We start from the raw sequence: 22,591 nt of genomic DNA on the forward strand, positions 1-22,591 counted from the left end.
TCCTGGGCCATGCACCCGCCTGCGTCAGTCTCTGGTGGAACGGCAGGGGCTGCGGTACCAGAGGCAGCGGCGGGGGAGCCACTGTTTGCAGCCTCCCCCCTCGTCTGTTCATCGCCATGGTCCGGGTTCGGTGCCGCTGGGCCGCCCGGATCCATGAGGACGCGCGCGCTCAGCGGCCGGCTTCTTATCCAGCAGCCGCCGCATGGTAAGGAGGAGCGGCGCGTCTAACCCGGAAGCCGCTGGAGCACTTCCGGGTTGGGTCCGGGGAGGCAGGAGATTCGGCGCCAGATTTAAAAGTGCAGCGCTAGCGTCGGCCGGTGTAAGTATGGCTTCACCGGCCGATGTAGCGCACTTGTCTGCAACAGAGCAGTCTCCCAGTAAGGAGACGAGCGCCAGGAGCAGCACCAAAAGTGGAGATCGATCCCAGGAAAAGCGATCTGCCACCAAACAGAAAGGTCTTTCAGCTAAGAATCCGCCTCCAGAACCGGTACCTGTCAGCTTCACTGGGTGAGTTTTAAAAGAGTCTCTTCCCATATGCTGATATATGTTCCTCCTATATCCCCTTCCTCTAGACTAAGAAAAGGACACATAAAACCAAACACAGAGAATGTGCCTTATGCTTGCAACCCCTCCCGGACTCATATACTAAGAGGTTATGTGCAGAGTGCATCGTACTGACCTTACGGCAAGAAAACGTAATGACTCCATCTGACGTTAGAGCCATAATTCGGGAAGAGATGCAAGGTCTGGCCCATACAAGTAGCACCAGTACCCGCCAGCCCAGCAGGTCCCGATCTCCAGTAAGCTCGGAGTCAGAGGTAGTGCAAAAATCCTTTGATGAAGAGGAGTCCCAGCCAAGTTCATCGGAATATGAAGGAGGGCTTTGTCTACCAAATAGCAGTGTAGACAGTTTAGTTAAAGCCGTCAGGAGCACGATGGGGTGCCCAGATGAGAAGGGAAAGAAGTCAGCGCAGGACATCATGTTCGCGGGGTTAGGACAAAGAAAACGAAGGTCCTTCCCCGCCATACCCACAATTAAGGAGCTGGTTAAAAAAGAGTGGGAGAAACAACATACAAGAGGATTTTTACCATCCTCTGCTAAAAGACGCTACCCCTTCAGTGATGAAGAACTTAATTCCTGGCAAAAGGTACCAAAAGTTGATGCTGCAGTGGCTTCAACTTCTAAACAGTCGGTCTTGCCTGTGGAGGACTCAGGGACGCTAACTGATCCGTTAGACCGGAAAGCGGAAGTCTTGCTTAAAAGATCATGGGAGGCTAATACGGGGGCATTCAGACCAGCCATCTCTAGCACCTGTACTGCAAGGTCACTGCTAGTATGGACGGAGCAGCTGGAGGAACAAATTAGAAGTGGAGCTTCCAGAAATACAATTCTGTCGAAAATCCCTCTAATGAAAGATGCAGTAGCATTTCTAGCCGATGCCTCGGTGGATTCGCTACGCCTAACAGCCAGGTCAGCCGGCCTAGTAAACACAGCCCGGCGAGCACTCTGGTTGAAGAATTGGAAAGGGGACGCACAGGCCAAAGCAAAACTTTGTGCGATCCCCTGCCAGGGTGAGTTCCTATTTGGGAAAGCTCTGGACGAGCTCTTAAATAAAGCAGGAGAGCGGAAGAAAGGCTTCCCTAACCAGTACCTTCCCTCTTACAGGAGAGCTTTCAGGAGACGCCCCTTCACCAGGAATAAACCCACTGAGCAAAGGGAGCGCTGGGAGGCAAAGGATCCAAAACAAAAAGGTGCTCTGTTTTCCGGATCCTATAACCCAAGACGTAACAAGTACCGTTAATTATGAAGTGGGCGGTAGATTGAAATATTTCGCTGCTAAATGGAAATTAATAACATCTAGTCCTTGGATTCTGGACATTATTGGGAATGGATTAAAATTAGAATTTGATAGAATCCCTTGGGATTCTTTTATTGTAACATCTCCGAGAGGTCAACAACAACAAGAAGCTCTGGAATCAGAGATCCTATCGCTTCTATCTAAAAAAGTATTGATAGAAGTTCCCCGGGATCAAGAAGGGAGGGGGTTCTATTCCCCTTTATTCTTGATCAGTAAACCAGATGGTTCATTCAGAACCATCATAAACCTCAAAAAACTAAATTCCTTTTTACGTAACCACACTTTCAAAATGGAATCCATTAGTTCTACCATCAAGCTTTTGTTCCCTAGGTGTGTCATGGCCGGGATAGACCTAAAGGATGCTTACTATCACCTTCCTATACATGCCGAACACCAGCAGTATCTAAGAGTAGCGGTCATCCTGGAGGGACAGGTTCGTCACTTCCAATATGTAGCAATGCCATTTGGGCTTTCTATGGCCCCCCGCATTTTTACAAAGGTGATGTTAGAGGTAATGGCTCATCTACGCCAACGGGACACTTTAATAATACCCTACCTGGATGACTTTCTAGTAATAGGGAATTCTGTGGCTCAATGTAAATTGCGGTTGTCTAACACAATCTCATCCCTGCAGGAGTTGGGTTGGATTATCAACTTCGAAAAGTCCAGGCTGAATCCAGACACTACTCAAATGTTTCTAGGGATCCAGCTAGACTCAGTAAGTCAAAAAAGCTTCCTCCCGCATTCAAAGAAAAGGACTATACAGTCAAAGGTGTCAGAAGCGATAAAAAACCCCTACATGACACTAAGGAAGGCTATGTCCTTACTGGGATCATTGTCCTCATGTATCCCGGCTGTACCATGGGCTCAATTCCATACCCGCCAAATACAGTACGAAGTACTGTCAGCCCAGGGACGGGAAGGACACCTAGAGAGTAAACTAACTCTCTCTAGAGATGTCATAGAATCTCTATCCTGGTGGCTAGATATGGGACACCTTTCAGGGGGTGTACCATGGATAATAGATCCATCCAAAATAATTACTACAGACGCCAGCCCTACGGGATGGGGTGCACATATGGAGGATGATATAGTCCAGGATACCTGGAATCAGTCAGAATCATCATGTTCGTCAAATTGGAAAGAGTTGACAGCAGTAGGGAAAGCCTTAAATTATTTTCTTCCACAGATCCAAGGAGCAGATGTAAGAGTTTTCTCAGACAACTCCACCACAGTGGCCTATGTAAACCGCCAGGGCGGTACACGGTCAGGAAGTCTGATGACCATCGCAGGGGAGATCTTCCAACTTGCAGAGACTCATCTTGCGTCCCTAACAGCCCTACACATCAGAGGAATAGAAAATACCAAAGCGGACTACCTCAGCCGAAACAGGCTGCGCCAGGGAGAATGGTCCTTAAACAGAGCCGTGTTCAGACTAATAACAAAAGCATGGGGAGTGCCTCAGATAGATCTATTTGCCACAAGAGGCAACAGACAGGTAGAAAGATTCGCTTCCCTGAACTCCATGGATCACCCAGACATGCTGGACTCTCTACACCATCCTTGGAACTTCAAACTGGCATACGCCTTTCCTCCAATGTCTCTAATTCCGCTAGTGATCAGGAAGATCAGGAGGGAGCAAGCAAGGGTAATCCTCATTGCACCCTTCTGGCCAAAAAGACCGTGGTTCTCCTGCCTCCAGAGCATGTGTCTATCCGATCCATGGATTCTTCCATTGGACAAGGAACTACTGTTCCAAGGGCCGTTTTTCCACCCGCAAGTGAAAGGGCTTCACTTGACGGCGTGGAACTTGAGCGGCAATTATTAACTTCAAGGGGTTTCTCAGAACTAGTAAACACCCTGCTACTAAGTAGGAAAAGATCTACAACCCTGATATATAGCAGGGTATGGAAAAAATTCTTAGACTTTCATACAGTACCATTCACTAAACAGGTTCCGATAACACCTATTCTAGAGTTCCTACAAAAAGGTAGAGAATTAGGACTATCAGTGAACACCTTAAGAGTCCAGATATCAGCGTTAGGAGCCTTATATGGATATAATATAGCCGCTGATAGATGGGTCTCCAGATTCATTAAGTCTTGTGAACGGAGTAACCCAGTACATATTCCCCGTCTACCTCCGTGGGATTTAAATCTAGTGCTAGAAGCCTTAACCAGCTCCCCATTTGAGCCTCTAGATTCTATACCTCTAAATGTCCTCACATATAAGGTAGCCCTCTTGGTAGCCCTGACCTCAGCCAGACGTGTTAGCGACATCCAGGCCCTATCAGTAGACCCACCATTCTTACTGATATTCCATGACCGAATAGTCCTAAAACCAGACCCCTCATACCTCCCTAAGGTAGCATCCACCTACCACAGGTCACAGGAAATATTTCTCCCTTCCTTTTTTGATTCTCCTGTAACCCCTGAACAACAGAAGTTCCACACCTTAGATGTCAGAAGAGCCATCCTGACTTATATAGAAAGGTGTCAAACATGGAGGGAGAGTAGGGCTCTGTTTATCTCCTTTCAGGGCCACAAGAAAGGACATGGGGTCACGAGAGCTACCATATCTCGGTGGATCAGAGATGCTATCTGCTTGGCCTATACATCGAAAGGCGAGATTCCTCCAGTGGGTATTAAAGCGCACTCAACACGAGCCATGGCTTCCTCCTGGGCGGAACAAGCGGATGTCCCGATCCATCTAATATGTAAGGCCGCAACTTGGTCTACACCTTCTACCTTTTACAACCATTATAGACTTGATCTATCTTCATCGTCTGATTTGACCTTTGGTAGAGCTGTGCTTAGTACAGTAATCCCACCCGAGTAATAACTCTCTGAAAGTCTCTCATGTGGGGTGCTGTCGTGGCGAAGGGTAAAAAGCTGGATTACTCACCGGTAATGCTCTTTTAATGAGTCCACGACAGCACCCATTTACAACCCTCCCTGATTATGCACAGCCCTTTCTTTAATTCACAAATAATGGTTGTATAGAGTTTTTAAGATATTTTGCTGAATAAGAATTAATACTAAAGCTTTTGCGGTTCCCTTTTTATACTCTGTAAACTAAACTGAGGAGGAGAGGGGACCGCCTCCTTTTATTCTGTAGGTTTCCTGTTCCTATGGGCGGATCCCTCTCTCTCATGTGGGGTGCTGTCGTGGACTCATTAAAAGAGCATTACCGGTGAGTAATCCGGCTTATTCTAGGTTCTTCAAAGTAGCCACCTTTTTGCTTTGATGACTGCTTTGCACACTCTTGGCATTCTCTTAATGAGCTTCAAGAGGTAGTCACTGGGAATGGTCTTCCAACAATCTTGAAGGAGTTCCCAGAGATGCTTAGCACTTGTTTGGCCCTTTTGCCTGCACTCTGCGGTCCAGCTCACCCCAAACCATCTCGATTGGGTTCAGGTCTGGTGACTGTGGAGGCCAGGTCATCCTGTCGTAGCACCCCATCCACTCCTTCTTGGTCAAATAGCCCTTACACAGCCTGGGGGTGTGTTTGGGGTCATTGTCCTGTTGAAAAATAAATGATGGTCCAACTAAATGCAAACTGGATGGAATAGCATGCCGCTGCAAGATGCTGTGGTAACCATGCTAGTTCAGTATGCCTTCAATTTTGAATAAATCCCCAACAGTGTCACCAGCAAAGCACCCCCACACCATCACACCTCCTCCTCCATGCTTCACAGTGGGAACCAGGCATGTAGTGTCCATCCGTTCACCTTTTCTGCGTCGCACAAAGACACGGTAGTTGGAACCAAAGATCTCAAATTTGGACTCATCAGACAAAAGCACAGATTTCCACTGGTCTAGTGTCCATTCCTTGTGTTATTTAGCCCAAACAAGTCTCTTCTGCTTGTTGCCTGTCCTTAGCAGTGGTTTCCTAGCGGCTATTTTACCATGAAGGCCTGCTGCACAAAGTCTTTTTAACAGTTGTTGTAGCGCTTGATAATTTTTGCCACTGCACTTGGGGACACTTTCAAAGTTCTCCCAATTTTTCGGACTGACTGACCTTCATTTCTTAAAGTAATGATGGCCACTCGTTTTTCTTTACTTAGCTGCTTTTTATTCGGACTCCCATGACAGCACCACGAGAGAGGGGATCCGCCCCTTTAGGAACAGGAAACCCACAGATACAAAAGGGCGGCACCTCTCCCACGCATCAGTTGGTTTCCTGTTCCTAATGGGACGGGATCCTACAGAATTTACAAAAGGATCCCAGGCCGGCCGGCCGACTCAGGTAGCGAGGGGGTCTCCTACCTCGGCCGGTGCGAAATTCCTGGATGATGCCACGATGGTCCTGGTAGGGCTGCATGGCGGTGGCATTCCAGCAGAGAGCGGTCGCCGGTGGTGTCCTGTCTCCAAGCCAGCGCCGGGTGAGTATTTCCCCGGGGTCTCCTCCTGCTGAGGTGGCTGGGGTCTCTGTGTGCGGCGGCGCTTGGGGGCGCAACCCGGGGTGCTGCGGCTCTGTCCGGCGTCCTCGCCGCTCTGCGCGCTGATGGTAAAGCGCTGGGAGCCCGGGTGACGTCGGGGGAGGAGTCGGCAGTCACTTCCGGGTTTCCAGGGTCCTGCGCATGCGCAGTGTATCCAAGATGGCGGCGCCCACCGGTATAGCGTCGCCGGCGTTCTCAGCCCTAGAGAAAACCGCCTGCACCAGGGGGAGGCCGGAAAGATCAATCAGGGGAGCGCTAGGCACAGCTGCTGACCGGAGGAGGGGCTATAAAAAGAACTCCGGATCGTGATCCCTTGCTTCTGGCCTCATATCTGGTAAAGATGGAGGACGAGCACGTGTAGCTTCGGGAAGAGGTGTCCCAGAAGCCTAAAGAGAAGGATCGCGACAAAAGGAGTAGTGAATCTGGCCACAAAAGCACCTCCAGACAGGGGTCTGGAACGTCAGCCAGGAGAAATCCCCCTCGTATTCCGGTACTTATTCTTTGGGCAGCGCTGGTAAGTGATCTTCGTGAAAGTTCACTCAGTGACATGATTCCCCTCATATGTTCCATTATAGGGGAAGAAATGTGCCGGGAAGGCGAAACACAGGGAATGTGGAATCTGCGGGGTTCCCCTACCTGATTCGTGCCCTAAAAAGTTATGTGGCCCCTGTATACAGCAGACGGTGAGGTCTCAGGAAAGGGGAGAGGGGGAGAGCATTATATCTACAGGGATTAGATTGCTTTACTTACCCCCCTCAGGTGGCGGAGGAATCCCTTACTATGACCACCAGCTTAAAGGAGATGATCAGAATGGAGGTCAGACAATCCTTAAAGGGTTTTGCTCAAGGAGGAAGCTCTAAATCCAAAGCTCCGTTACTCTCCGATTCTTCAGTAGAAGAGGATAAGGAGGAAGTTTTCTCCGGTTCGGCTGCGTCATCCTCTTCCTCGGATGAGGACACCGCCCGTTTCTGTCTACCCCTCGAACGAGTAGATAAGCTGGTCAAGGCGGTCAGAGGAACGATGGGCATAACGGAACCGAGACCCCAACTTTCCAAGGAGGAAATTATGTTCAGTGGGTTGGAGCAGAAAAAACGCAGAGTCTTCCCGCTCAATGAAAAAATCCAGGCTCTTATCAATAAAGAGTGGAAAAAACCTGAGAGAAAGGGTTCCTTACCTCCAGCGCAGAAGCGCAGATATCCGTTTGATGATCCTGCAGTCACCAACTGGGAAAAAGCCCCTAAGTTGGATGCGGCAATAGCCAAGGTGGCCAAACGGGCCTCTCTCCCCTTTGAGGACATGGGGACCCTTAAGGACCCCCTTGATAGAAAAGCGGATACCTTTCTAAAAAGGACCTGGGAGATGGCGGCCGGTTCTTTAAGGCCTGCGGTGGCTTCAACCTGTACAGCCAGATCAATGATGGTCTGGTTGGAACAATTAGAGACTCAGTTAAAAGAAGGTGCATCAAGGGATTCTATCCTGACTGCCTTACCACTGATCCAAGAAGCAGCTGCTTTCTTATCAGATGCGTCTATTGACTCTGTCAAAATGGCTGCTAGGGCAGCAGGTCTCTCGAATGCGGCCAGAAGGGCTCTTTGGCTGAAATGTTGGCCAGGCGATATACAGTCAAAATCAAAACTCTGCATCATTCCATGTAAAGGGGAGTACCTATTCGGGCCCACCTTAGATGATCTCCTAGAGAAAGTGGGAGATGACAAAAAGAAGTTCCCCAACCTGCTGGGGTCCTACCGTCGTCCCTTTAATAAAAGAAGGTTCGGTCGCGGAGGGAAGCGTACCTTTTCACCTTCAAGGGATCGGTCTAGGTGGGACGACAGACGTAGACGAGGTACGGGATATATGTTCCGTCGTTCCTCAAAAGAAAGGAAGAAGGAGGACAAATGACTAGGAGCCACGGTGGGGGGCAGACTTTTACATTTTGGTTCAGAATGGTCAGAGATCACGAATAGTGTCTGGGTGCAAGATACTATTTCTCGAGGTCTTACTCTTGAGTTTTGCCATACCCCACGGGATAAATTTATGTTAACGCCCTTACGTTCTAATCCCCTAGAACAATCTGCTCTAGAAGAAGTTTGGTCTCTCTGTTCTAAAAATGTTCTTACACAGGTTCCAGAGACTGATAGAGGGAAAGGATTCTATTCTCCCTTGTTTCTTATTAAAAAACCTGATAACTCGTATAGAACCATTATAAATCTCAGACATCTTAATAGTTTTTTGGTTAAGCATACCTTTAAGATGGAGTCCATCAGCTCAACAATAAAGATACTGTTCAAAAACTGCTTTATGGTGGTAGTCGACTTAAAGGATGCCTATTACCACGTACCTATTCATGTGGATTTCCAGCAGTTCTTGAGGGTAGCAGTATTAATGGAAGGGGTTGTTTATCATTTTCAGTACAGAGCTCTTCCTTTCGGTATAACATCAGCCCCTAGAGTATTCACAAAAATAGTGGCAGAGGTGATGGCTCACTTGCGAGAATCTAATGTCCTTATTGTCCCATACCTGGACGATTTCCTCATAATAGGTAACTCGGTAGAACACTGTTTGTCCCAACTAGAACTAACTAGGGTTAAGTTGGAACGCCTGGGCTGGATAATTAATTTTGAAAAATCTCGATTACAGCCTCAAAAAATTCAGAAGTTTCTGGGCTTAGTACTAGATTCAACTACACAACAGTGTTATCTTCCGGAAAATAAACTATCTCAGATTCAGCATCAGGTACTGAAAGCAGTAAATACACCCTCTATGACCCTGCGGCAAGCTATGTCCCTGTTGGGGTCCCTCACATCGTGCATTCCAGCGGTAAGGTGGGCACACTTTCACACTAGATCCCTCCAGAAAGAGATTTTGGTTAAGGATAGGATCTTGAGGGGTGTATTAGAGGAAAAAATAACGCTAGAACCAGCGACTCTCAAATCCCTAAGTTGGTGGCTGGATAGGGATAATTTGTCAGCAGGTGTTCCCTGGATGATAGACGTGTCCCGGGTTGTGACTACGGATGCCATCTCCTCAGGTTGGGGGGCTCACATGAATGACATTGTAGTGCAAGGCCAATGGGAACCATACTCAACATCCTCTTCCAATCAGAGAGAATTATTAGCAATCGAATGGTCAGTTAAAAACCTCCATGTATCTGCAGGGCCACCACGTCAGGATCCTCTCAGACAACCGGGTGGCAGTCTCCTATATAAATCATCAAGGAGGGACACACTCCGAGGCTCTGATGCAGATCACAGATCGTCTCCTCCGGATGGCAGAAGAGAATTTACAATCTTTGACTGCTCTGCACATCACAGGAAAAGACAACATAAAAGCGGACTTTCTCAGCCGCAATGTTCTAAAGCAAGGAGAATGGTCTCTAAACGGAGACATCTTCAAACAAATTGTACGCTTATGGGGTCAACCGGTAGTGGACCTATTTGCCACAAGAGAAAACAAAAAAGTAAAAAACTTTTGTTCCCTAAATCCCAGGGAGAATCCACTGGCAGTGGATGCATTCCTCATAAAATGGGATTTTTCTCTGGCCTACGCCTTCCTGCCACTGAACCTACTACCTCTAGTGGTGAGGAAGGTCAGAGAAGATCATGCGAAACTCATTCTGATTGCTCCCTTTTGGCCCAGGAGAACCTGGTTTTCATGGCTCAGGACGATGTCAGTGGGCGATCCCTGGGTACTTCCAGACATCCCAAATTTGCTCTCCCAGGGGCCGATACTCCATCCACAAGTGAAGGGACTTCATTTGACGGCTTGGAGTTTGAGCGGTCATTGTTAGGAAATAAAGGCTTCTCTCCTAAATTAGTCGATACCCTTTTATGAAGTAGAAAGCCAATAACAACAAGAATCTACTCCAGAACCTGGAGAAAGTTCTTAACTTCCTCAGAATTTAATATTAATGACGGTGTACCAATACGTCAAATATTGGAATTTTTGCAAAGAGGGTTAGAGTTAAAACTCTCCACAAGCACATTAAAAGTACAAGTTTCTGCACTTGGGGCCCTGTTCTCATGTAATATTGCGGGAAACTACTGGGTGTCGAGATTCATTAAGGCGGTCGGTAGAATTAGACCACTTTATAGAAACAAAATGGTACCATGGGATTTAAATCTTGTCCTTTCTTCTTTGACAAAGCCCCCTTTTGAGCCGTTGAATGAAGCCTCAGTCAGGATGTTATCTCTCAAAACAGCTTTCCTAATAGCTATAACATCAGCTCGCAGGATAGGAGACATCCAGGCACTCTCTAGACTTCCCCCGTATATAGAATTTCTCCAGGATAGAGTTATCCTTAAGGCCCCGTCTCACTAAGCGATTTACCAACGATCACGACCAGCGATACGACCTGGCCGTGATCGTTGGTAAGTCGCTGTGTGGTCGCTGGGGAGCTGTCACACAGACCGCTCTCCCCAGCGACCAACGATCAGGGGAACGACTTCGGCATCGTTGAAACTGTCATCAACGATGCCGAAGTCCCCCTGCAGCACCCGGTAACCAGGGTAAACATCGGGTTACTAAGCGCAGGGCCGCGCTTAGTAACCCGATGTTTACCCTGGTTACCAAAAAAAACAAACACTACATACTCGCCTTTCGGTGTCCAGGTCCCTTGCCGTCTGCTTCCTGCTCTGACTGAGCCGCCGTACACTGAGAGCGCAGCGGTGACGTCACTGCTGTGCTCTCACTTCTCACTGTACGGCCGGATCTCAGTGAGAGCAGGAAGCAGACGGCAAGGGACCTGACGGACATCAGAAGGCGAGTATGTAGTGTTTGTTTTTTTTTACATTTACGCTGGTAACCAGGGTAAACATCGGGTTACTAAGCGCGGCCCTGCGCTTAGTAACCCGATGTTTACCCTGGTTACCAGTGAAGACATCGCTGGATCGGTGTCACACACACCGATTCAGCAATGTCAGCGGGGCCTCAACGACCAAAAAAAGGTCCAGGCCATTCTGACACGACCAGCGATCTCGCAGCAGGGGCCTGATCGCTGGTACGTGTCACACATAGCGAGATCGCTATGGAGGTCGCTGTTGCGTCACAAAACTTGTGACTCAGCAGCGATCTCGCTAGCGATCTCGCTATGTGAGACGGGGCCTTTAGACCGGACCCAGCCTACTTACCAAAAGTAGTATCCCAGTTTCACAGATCGCAGGAGATAGTTTTACCTTCGTTTATCCCTAATCCTTCTAACCCTAAAGAAAGGGAGCTCCATACCTTAGATGTCAGGAGATGCCTTCTTCAATATATCTCGGTCACTAATGATTGGAAGAAGGATAATGCACTATTCCTATCCTTCCAAGGTCCAAGGAAAGGGGCTAGAGCATCAAAATACATACTTGCTAAGTGGATTAGGGAGGCTATCTCTCTTGCTTACACGACAGGTGGGGGTCCAGCTCCGCAGAATCTGAGGGCACATTCCACCCGAGCCATGGCGTCATCCTGGGCAGAGAGGTCTGGAGTGTCGGTCGACCAGATATGTAAGGCGGCCACATGGTCATCCCCTTCCACCTTTTTTAAACACTATAGGTTGGACTTGGGGTTCTCCTCAGATCTCACCTTCGGGTTAAGGGTGCTACAGGCTGTGGTCCCTCCCTAAAAATGGCTTACATCTCTGTAAATCTCTCGTGGTGCTGTCATGGGAGTCCGAATAAAGCATTAAGCTACTTACGGGTAGCGGCATTTTTCGGAGGCCCATGACAGCACCCTTAGTTCCCTCCCTTTTCACATGGGGTTGCACATCCTGGGTTTATAATCAACTAAATAATTTAAAGAAGAAATGTTATCTTCTCACGTGTGTTACTTTATTAAAGTCATTGTGTTTAATTGTATGCAATATTGTGTTTGCTTGTCATTAACTGCGGTAGTCCTCTCAGGCTCTGTAATCCAACTGATGCGTGGGAGAGGTGCCGCCCTTTTGTATCTGTGGGTTTCCTGTTCCTAAAGGGGCGGATCCCCTCTCTCGTGGTGCTGTCATGGGCCTCCGAAAAATGCCGCTACCCGTAAGTAGCTTAATGCTTTTCTTGCCATAATACAAATTCTAACTGTCTATTCAGTAGGACTATCAGCTGTGTATCCATCAGACTTCTGCACAACACAACTGATGGTCCCGACTTCATTTATAAGGCAAGAAATCCCACTTATTAACCCCTTAGTGACGGAGCCACATTTTTAAAATCTGACCAGTGTCACTTTATGTGGTAATAACTCTGGAATCCTTCAACAAATCCCAGTGATTTTGAGATTGTTTTTTCGTGACACATTATACTTTATGATAATGGTAAATTTAGGTCAATATGTTTTGTGTTTATATAATAATCATAATAATAATTTTTATTTATATAGCGCCAACATATTCCGCAGCGCTTTACAATTTATAGAGGGGACTTGTACAGACAATAGACATTACAGCATAACAGAAATCACAGTTCAAAACAGATACCAGGAGGAATGAGGGCCCTGCTCGCAAGCTTACAAACTATGAGGAAAAGGGGAGACACGAGAGGTGGATGGTAACAATTGCTTATAAATATCAAAAATTTGAGAAACATGTTAAAAAATGAGCAATTTTCAAACTTTGAATGATTATCCCTTTAATCCAGATAGTCATACCACAGCAAACCATTAATAAATAACATTTCCCACATGTCGGCTTTACATCAGCACCATTTGTAAAACATTGTTGTATTTTGTTAGCATTTTAGGAGGTTTCAAAATGTAGCAGCAATTTTTCATTTTTTCAAGGAAATTAACATTTATTTTTTTAGGGGACTATCCAGGTTTGAAGTGCCTTTAAGGGTCTCATATATTGGGAAACCCCCAAACGTGATACCATTTTAAAAACGGCACCCCCTGACATATAGAAAACTGCTGTCAGTTAGTTTATTAACCCTTCAGGTGATTTTCCGGAAATAATGCAAAGTGGCATGACAGAAATGAAAAAGTGTATGTTTACCACATAAATGCGGCTTACTCCTGAACAGATTACAACAGCCGGCAGACTCTAAGGCCGCTATTTGGTCATGAATTGCCATGGCAAACATCAGGACCACACAATCATGATCTGAGGGCACCAATTGGGATAAAGAGGAAGCCCCCTCACTCTGTTAACCATTTATAATGATGTAGTCACTATTGACAGCAGCATCTAAGGGGTTAAACAGATATGGACGGTGCAAACACTGATCTTGGCTAATGCAGCAAGTTGTCAGCTATAGTGTACAGCCGACAGCTGCTGGATTGTCACCTGTATGGGGAGGCTATTCTCTTATATCTCAGGTCAGTTAAAAGACGTATTGGCTGTCATTAAGGGGTTAAACCTGACAGGGCACACCTGTGAAGTGAAAACCATTCCTGGTGACTACCTCTTGAAGCTCATCAAGAGAATGCCAAGAGTGTGCAAAGCAGTCATCAAAGCAAAAGGTGGCTACTTTGAAGAACCTAGAATATAAGACATAATTTCAGTTGTTTCACACTTTTTTGTTAAGTATATAATTCCACATGTGTTAATTCATAGTTTTGATGCCTTGAGTGTGAATGTACAATTTTCATTGTCATGAAAATACAGAAAAATCTTTAAATGAGAATGTGTGTCCAAACTTTTGGTCTGTACTATATATATATATATATTGTTGTTGAGTGTCTCTCAACAACAATTTATAAAGCAGGTAAATTTATTAATCATCCAAGATATGACACAATACAAAAAAATAAATCGGTGCCTCAAACCATACAAACAGAGGCCAGCTAGAGAGAGGGACACAAAAATACCCAAATAATTAATGTGCAAAAAGAAAAGGCTATAAGAAGCCACAGCCAGCTCACCAATCCAGGCAGGTGCACGGAACATCATCTTGGACTAAGATGGATATACATAACGATGTAAGGAAGGCGTTCCAGCTCCATAAAATTCAAATGCTTTATTTCTCCATTAAAAATTGGTGTAGTACAAACAGTCCTTGCCTGTAGAACCTGAAAAAGGTTCTACAGGCAAGGACTGTTTGTACTACACCAATTTTTAATGGAGAAATAAAGCATTTGAATTTTATGGAGCTGGAACGCCTTCCTTACATCGCCAAATAATTAATCCTGTCTGCTATATCACATTGGAATCATTTGATAATACTAAAGATAAGATAAATATATAATAGACGTATACCAGCAAAACTATTGCATATCAATTAATATTTATCTTGCATGTGCACATATATTCATATACAATGATAGTGCAGCAAATATGCAGGGCAGAGAAACACCGCAACGGATCAAAAGTAAACTGGAGACATGATTTTGCCATCAATAGAAACACACATAGCCTTCTACCGTTGTAGGGTCCCTTCATGCACCCAGAAAAACACAGAGAATATTATCCTCGTTCCTCTACATATTACCTGGGCACGTGTCCAGCGGAAAATTCCTGTCAAGTGACAAGCTGCGCCTTCGGACCCCTGTTTCACGGATGCTTTCAAACATGCCACAATCACACCTATCCTTAAAAAGCAAACCCTTGACCCAACAGCTATGTATGGCTATGGCCCAATATCGCTGCTTCCATTCGCTTCCAAAATCCTGGAGCAGCATGTCCACGCTGAACTTTCCTCCCACCTCTCATCTAAGGGTACCGTCACACAGTGCCATTTTCATCGCTACGACGGTACGATTCGTGACGTTCTAGCGATATCGTTACGATATCGCAGTGTCTGACACGCAGCAGCGATCAGGGATCCTGCTGAGAATCGTACGTCGTAGCAGATCGTTTGGAACTTTCTTTCGTCGCTTGATCACCCGCTGACATCGCTGGATCGTTGTGTGCGACACCGATCCAGCGATGTGTTCGCTTGTAACCAGGGTAAACATCGGGTAACTAAGAGCAGGGCCGCGCTTAGTAACCCGATGTTTACCCTGGTTACCAGCGTAAACGTTAAAAAAACAAACAGTACATACTCACATTCCGGTGTCTGTCCTCCGGCGTCTCAGCTTCTCTGCACTGTGAGCGCCTGCCGGCCGGAAAGCGAGCACAGCGGTGACGTCTGACGTCACCGCTCTGCTTTCCGGCTATGGTGCTTACACAGTGCAGAGAAGCAGAACGCCGGGGGACAGACACCGGAATGTAAGTATGTACTGTTTGGTTTTTTTACGTTTACGCTGGTAACCAGGGTAAACATCGGGTTACTAAGCGCGGCCCTGCGCTTAGTAACCTGATGTTTACCCTGGTTACCCGGGGACTTCGGCATCGCTCCAGCGCCGTGATTGCAAAGTGTGACCGCAGTCTACGACGCTGGAGCGATAATCATACGACGCTGCGACGTCACGGATCGTGCCGTCGTAGCGATGAAAATGGCACTGTGTGACGGTACCCTTACTTGCTCTTTGACAATCTACAATCTGGTTTCCGCCCCCATCACTCAACTGAGACAGCCCTGACCAAAATCACTAATGACCTACTTACAGCCAAAGCTAACAGACAATACTCTGTACTCCTCCTTCTAGACCTGTCCTCTGCTTTTGACACAGTTGACCACTGCCTCCTACTACAGATCCTCTCCTCCTTTGGCATCAAAGACCTCACCCTATCCTGGATCTCCTCATACCTTTCCAACCGCACATTCAGCGTCTCCCACTCCCACACTACCTCCTCATCCCACCCTCTCTCTGTTGGAGTCCCCCAAGGCTCTGTTCTAGGACCTCTACTCTTCTCAATCTATACACTTGGCCTGGGACAACTCATAAAATCCCATGGATTCCAGTACCACCTTTATGCTGATGACACTCAGATCTACCTTTCTGGCTCAGACGTCACCTCTCTGCTGTCCAGAATCCCGGAGTGTCTATCAGTCATATCCTCCTCCTTCTCCTCTCGCTTCCTAAAACTCAATGTGGACAAATCTGAACTCATCATGTTTCCTCCATCTCATAGATCTTCCATACCTGACCGATCTATCGCAATTAACGACATCACGCTTTCCCCCGTACCAGAAGTCTGCTGCCTCGGAGTAACCCTTGACTCTGCCCTGTCCTTCAAACCACACATCCAAGCTCTTTCCACCTCCTGTGCGCCTCCAGCTCAAAAATATCTCTAGAATCCGTCCTTTCCTCAACCGTCAATCTACTAAAATGCTTGTGCATGCCCTAATCATCTCCCGCCTTGACTACTGCAACACCCTTTTCTGCGGCCTCCCTGCTAACACCCTTGTACCTCTCCAGTCCATCCTTAACTCTGCTGCCCAACTAATTCATCTCTCTCCTCGCTACTCCTCTACTCCCCCCCCCCCTGCAAATCTCTTCACTGGCTCCCATTCCCTCAGCTGGATACAGTTCAAATTACTAATACTCACCTACAAAGCCATCCATAACCTGTCTCCTCCATATATCTCTGAACTAATCCCCCGATATCTTCCCTCACGTAATCTCCGGTCTTCCCAAGACCATCTTCTCTCCTCCACACTTATCTGCTCCTCACCCAACCGCCTCCAAGATTTCTCCAGAATATCCCCCATCCTCTGGAATTCTTTGCCCCAACACGTCCGACTATCAACCACATTCGGATCCTTCAGACGGAACCTGAAAACCCACCTCTTCAGGAAAGCCTACAGCCGGCACTGACCCTGCTGCCTCCTCACCACTGCCAAAGCTCCTACAACCCTCAACCTATTGTCTCCATCCCCACCCTCCTGTAGAATGTAAGCCCACAAGGGCAGGGTCCTCGCCCCTCTGTGTCAGTCTGTAATTGTTAGTTTGCTTACTGTAAGTGATATCTGTAATTTGTATGTAACCCCTCTCATGTACAGCACCATGGAATCAATGGTGCTATATAAATAAATAATATATACCGGTATATAGTTTTTGGCAAAGCCAGCTTACCGCTTTGAAGAAACAGGAATACATCCAACCTGTGGTTACAGTTCACACGGAAAACGGATTGGGACAAATCCACACATGTAAAGAAAAAAACTTTGTTTCTCTAGCGATCAGTCCAATGGTCGAGTAAAATATACCTTTGATTTATCCATTAAAAAGTTCCAGATTTCTTCAGTTACAATATTGCATACATTCAATCCCTTATGGACGACATGTTTCGACACCACATGTCTTCCTCCAGGTGAACTGAAGAAATCTGGAACTTTTTAATGGATAAATAAAATGTATATTTTACTCGACCGACCATTGGACTGATCGCTGGAGAAACAAAAAGATATATATATAATTATATGCACCGCTGGTCAAAATGATTGTAAACAGTTGAATAAGAAATCTTAGGCAAAGAAAAAGTTAAATTATATCTTTGCATCTGTTACATTTTCAAAATTACAAAGCGGAAAATGGGCGGGCCAGTGCAAAAGTTTGAGCACCCTGCATAGCTAGTACCTAGTAGCACCCACTTTTGATAGTGTTCTGTCTCCACATTAGGCTACTTTCACACTAGCGTTGTGCACTGCACGTCACTATGCATCATTTTGTAGAAAAAACGCATCTTGCAAAAGTGCTTTCAGGATGCGTTATCCATAGACTTAGCGAAGCATTGACACACGTCGCAACCGTCGTGCGACGGTTGCGTCGGTCCGTCGCCACCAAAAAACGTTGCATGTAACGTTTTTTGGTGCGTCGTGCCCGCTTCCCCGCACCTCACAATGGGGCAGCGGATGCGTTGAAAAACTGCATCCGCTTCCCCCGTTGTGTGGCGCATTCACTGCTAGCGTCGGTACGTCGCAACTACGCAATTCATCGTGCGTCGTACGACGCTAGTGTGAAAGTAGCCTAAGGCCAATGTTATAGGTGACTGATAAAGGTGCTGTTAGATTTTTCTACTTCCGTATCAAAGATAAGGAGCAGATAGGACCAGCACAGACTCAGCGTATGTAGACTCTAATGTAGATCCACAGCGTGGGTACAATTCAAGACATTGTTTATTTAATCCTTGATACAGAAGTAATTCTTGTCAGTACGATACCGTAACTTTCTCTGAAGTTGGTGACGTCTGTTGTTGCTGGTCAGAAATTGATAACTTCACAAGCCCAGCACAAGTGGTCTCACAGCAACTTGGGCTATAAAATGGCTGCCCAGAGCAAGTGACTAGTGATGAGCCATCCTGCTTGGTTATAGTGTTATCCGTGCATACTCCAGTGTTATCCGAGTATCTTGGGTGTACTCAAATATATTGGAGTCCTCGCAGCTGCATGATTCACGGCTATTTAAAGAGCCGCAACTAGTGGTGGGCGAACGGCCTCTGATAACGCCTTATCTAAGCACACTCGGGTGTTATACAAGCATCTTGGGCGTGCTCGTATATTCTGCTTGAGTCTCTGCGGCTGTTAGACAGCCTCAACATGTTGGGATTGCCGGCTTGTTGCGTATTCCCCTCATGTGTGGAGGCTGTCTAACAGCCGCAAATCATGCAGCCGCAAACATTAATATACGGGCACGCCCAAGATTCTCAGATAAGACTTTATCCGATCACGTTCGCCCATCCCTAGCCTCAACACATGCTGGGATTACCTGTGGAAGCTGCCAACAGAATAGTTAGTAATGCCTCTGGTCTCAATGTTTTGTTTGAGGGTCCCTACAATGGGAAGCCATTTAAGCATTATATACATCAGTGACCGTGCATTCGGACCTAGATATTTTAATTTAAAAAAAATTGTTAAATTAAACATCTAAAAGATGTCCCTTATTGCTGTAGGATCAGAGATATATAATGTAATATTTAAAGTCCATCCTATAATCTTATAATTTCTGTATAATTGATTATTAATCATAAAGCCCGGCTTCTTCTCAGGTATAAACGATGGAGCTGCAGCAGTTATACTTATGAAGAAATCTGAAGCACAGCGCAGACATCTTTTACCCATGGCACAAATAGTCTGCACCGCCCAAGCTGGTTTGGATCCATCCATAATGGGAGTTGGTCCAATTCCTGCTATTAAAAAAGCTGTAAGTCTTTGTTTTGTTTTTTTTTTAATCAAATAACAGTGATCTAGAAGTCTTGAGGACCCACTGATGCCCAATTCATCGTAGCTTCTTGAGTGATATGTTTTGTAGTGTTTAAAAAATAATAGTTTATGTGAAACTATGTAATTTATTGCCATTAAAACAAATTAGAAGGGATGTTTACCGGGTTCACAGAAATCAATATATATATATATATATATATATATATATATATATATATATATATATATATCTCTATATCCGAAACTTAGTCTGATGCCAGTTATTACATAGTCGACCTCTGTCTGAGAGCTGAGCTAAAAATTGCTGCTGTTAACCATTTAAATGTTACTGCCAGTCTCCGATGGCAGCATTTAAATAGATGGGTTGCTGCTGCTAATGACAGACTACAATGGCAGCTGGGGGCCTACAGAAGGCACCTTTGCTGCCATCTTTGTACTCTTGTGAAGCTCAGTCCTAGGCTGAACATCATAGGAGAACTACATTTTTACTATATTCAAGTTCCCTAAATGGACTGAAGAAAGCTTTTGAAAATATGAATAAAAACTTGAAACGCCATTTTATTATCTCTAATAAAATACTTGAAATTCCCATGTCCATAAAATTACAGTTTGTCAAAATTCTAAAATTAAACCATACAATAGATGCCATAAAGAGAAAAAATCAAAATGCCAGAATTGAATTTTTTATTAATTATTCCTGAAAAAAAATAAATAAATAAAAAAAATAAAATTGCAATAAAAAGCGACCAAAGTTACATATTTACCCCAAACTGGCGGCAATAAAATCCCTTGCACAGCTCAATCGATAGAAAGATAAAAATGTTACATGGAAATTGGTTGAAGGAAAATTTTATTTTTATTTGTTTCGAATGTTTTTGTGGTGGGGAAAAAAAATTCTTAACTTTTTTATTCTAATTTGGTATTTGCTGTAATCCTACTGTCCTGGAGAATTATTGGAGAATTATGCTGCCAAGTAACTTTTACCATACAATAATTACTGCAAAAGACAATGGTGAAATTACATTTTTCTTTACCCTCTTATCCCACTTGAAATTTGTTTCCCATCTTATATCATAAAATGTATGGTGTTAATCAAAACTACAACTCGTCCTGCAAAAAATAAGCCCTAATATGGCTATGTAGATGGAAAAATAAAGTTCTTGAAAGAAAGAGGGGGAAAAATATAATTGTGAACATGACAATTGGCTAAAGAGGCGAGAGTTTGTGTAAGGTCATGAAAATATCAGTTATGCAATAACAATGCGTCACATAGAACTGTGCTTGCTCTATCTTACAGGTTGAAAAAGCAGGATGGAGCCTGGATGATGTGGATGTATTTGAAATTAATGAAGCTTTTGCAGCACAAGCGATAGCAATTGTTAAAGAACTAGGACTGAACCCCGATAAGGTTGGTCATTTTCCAGAATATATAAGTAAAATGGTGAACTCTGATCAGTGCTGGTTTCCACAATGAAAGATCTCATATAGAGCACCCAGACCCCTATAATACCGTAAAGAACTCCATTACATGGAAATCTGACACTTGGCAGTATTTAACTAGTAGGAACCCTTTGAAAAACATAAGCTTTTAGCAAACACCTTTCACCTATGTGAATCTGTATAATTTTTTTTTTCTTGTGGTGAGGCAGTTTAGATCAACATTTACCATTTAGGTGCAATTTTAGGATAATTACTATTTTAATATATGTGGCACTATAGCATTTACTGCTAACCCTATATATTTATATTTTTTTGTTGTTCTGCAGGTTAACATACAAGGAGGAGCTATAGCGCTCGGTCACCCTCTTGGGATGTCTGGCTGTCGTATTTTGGTCACTCTTCTTTATGCATTAGAGAGAACTGGTGGGAAGAAAGGCGTTGCTGCTCTGTGTATTGGTGGTGGCATGGGCATTGCCATGTGTGTTGAAAGAACAAGCTAAGCATTCAAATCTGAACACTTCAGAAGGCACTTGTTCCTATGGAACATACAAGTGCCTTGAGAACAACTACATTCCTCTAAGATTAATTACTTTTTTCCTCTGCTTATTTCCTTTTAATTTTGTTTTTGGTTTATATCTCGTTTAATAATTACTATTTGAACTGCCCCATGGTTAGGACGCAGAATGGTGTTTATTATAGTAAAGCGGGATATGTTTAATGGCGCTTTTATCTCACTTGCACTACAATTTAAAAATGTAACCTATAGATTGCATTGGGGCGCAGATAAACGGCCATATTTCTCGTGCAAGGATCGCATCGCAGTGCACAGACTGGCCGACCCCTCTCCCGACCTGAGCGTGACAGCGTGATGTATTACAGCGTGATGTATTACTATGCAGCTGTCACGCTCGGGTCAGGAGAGCAATGCAATCCTCGCACAAGAATTACTGCCGTCTGTCTGCGTCCTTAGATGGAAATACGCACAAATACTTACATAAATGTAAGTATATTTGAATTAGTTTATTAAAGTCATGTTTAGTTTTCTATGTCAGTTGTCAATAAATTTAGCCTTTTTGACTTGCTTTGTCTTTTAGTTTCAACATGTAACACAAGCGTTGAAAATTGTTAAATGTCAAACCCCAATTTCATTGTGTTAATTTCTGCCATTTTAATAAAGTATTTTGCATTCCTCTTATCCACCCTCTTCCATTTAATTTGTGCTTTTGCTACAAAACTAAAACCTTACACAAAGTTATTTTTCCCGATCACTCCGATCTCAAAAGGGTTATAAAAATGGATAATTCGGTAAACTTATTTTGTTTGCTGATTTAGAAGCTACATATTACAAACATCATACGGACTGCCCCTATTGGGGCTCACAACCTAAATTACCTAGAAGTAGGTCTTTGGAGTGTTGGAGGAAAACCATGCTAACACAGAGAGAACATACAAATGCCTTGTAGATGTTTGTGGGATGTGAACCCAGGACCTTTCCTCCCTCCTGTGGTGTGGTCCTGGGGCCAAAACCTCTCAATGTAGAGGTCCTTCAGCCTTCCAGTTGAGCAGGAGCTCCTGGGACAGCAGTTTCCCTCTCAGAAGGGCTCTCCTCTTCCTCACAACTATTTCCTGCAGCACACGTGGGAGGAGGAGATTCACTTCTTAATTTTGTTGTTGTTTAATAAACGAATTAAAAAAAAAAATAAAGACATACATGGTTGGCATATATTCAGATCAGAACATACAGTCAACCTAATATCTATGAAGAAAACAAAAGTAGCACAAGATATTACAGTATGTCTAAAGTAGTTACCTATAACTCAAAACAATCCTATTGCCATAACAATCTCCATCTCATTAATAATTCTGTATTTGCATCGGCTCGCACTACGTTCTAAGTCCAT

The 22,591-nt window shown here is 44.9% G+C and overlaps 2 protein-coding genes across 2 annotated transcripts in view; one reads left to right on the forward strand and one right to left on the reverse strand.

The window, feature by feature from the left end:
• LOC143804734 (acetyl-CoA acetyltransferase, cytosolic-like) overlaps positions 1-21,885 on the forward strand; it is a 36,374-nt gene extending 14,489 nt beyond the window's left edge. The window contains exons 5-7 of the mRNA XM_077283126.1: positions 19,076-19,230; positions 20,548-20,658; positions 21,017-21,885. Of these exons, the coding sequence (XP_077139241.1) occupies positions 19,076-19,230; positions 20,548-20,658; positions 21,017-21,190 (440 nt within the window). The 3' untranslated portion in view covers positions 21,191-21,885. The remainder of the gene's footprint in view (positions 1-19,075; positions 19,231-20,547; positions 20,659-21,016) is intronic.
• Positions 1-22,591, reverse strand: part of BUB1 (BUB1 mitotic checkpoint serine/threonine kinase) — a 365,871-nt gene that overhangs the window by 54,086 nt on the left and 289,194 nt on the right. The gene's annotated exons all lie outside the window — the stretch shown is intronic.

Source organism: Ranitomeya variabilis, chromosome 2 (genome assembly GCF_051348905.1).
Source record: "Ranitomeya variabilis isolate aRanVar5 chromosome 2, aRanVar5.hap1, whole genome shotgun sequence".
NCBI lineage: Eukaryota > Metazoa > Chordata > Amphibia > Anura > Dendrobatidae > Ranitomeya > Ranitomeya variabilis.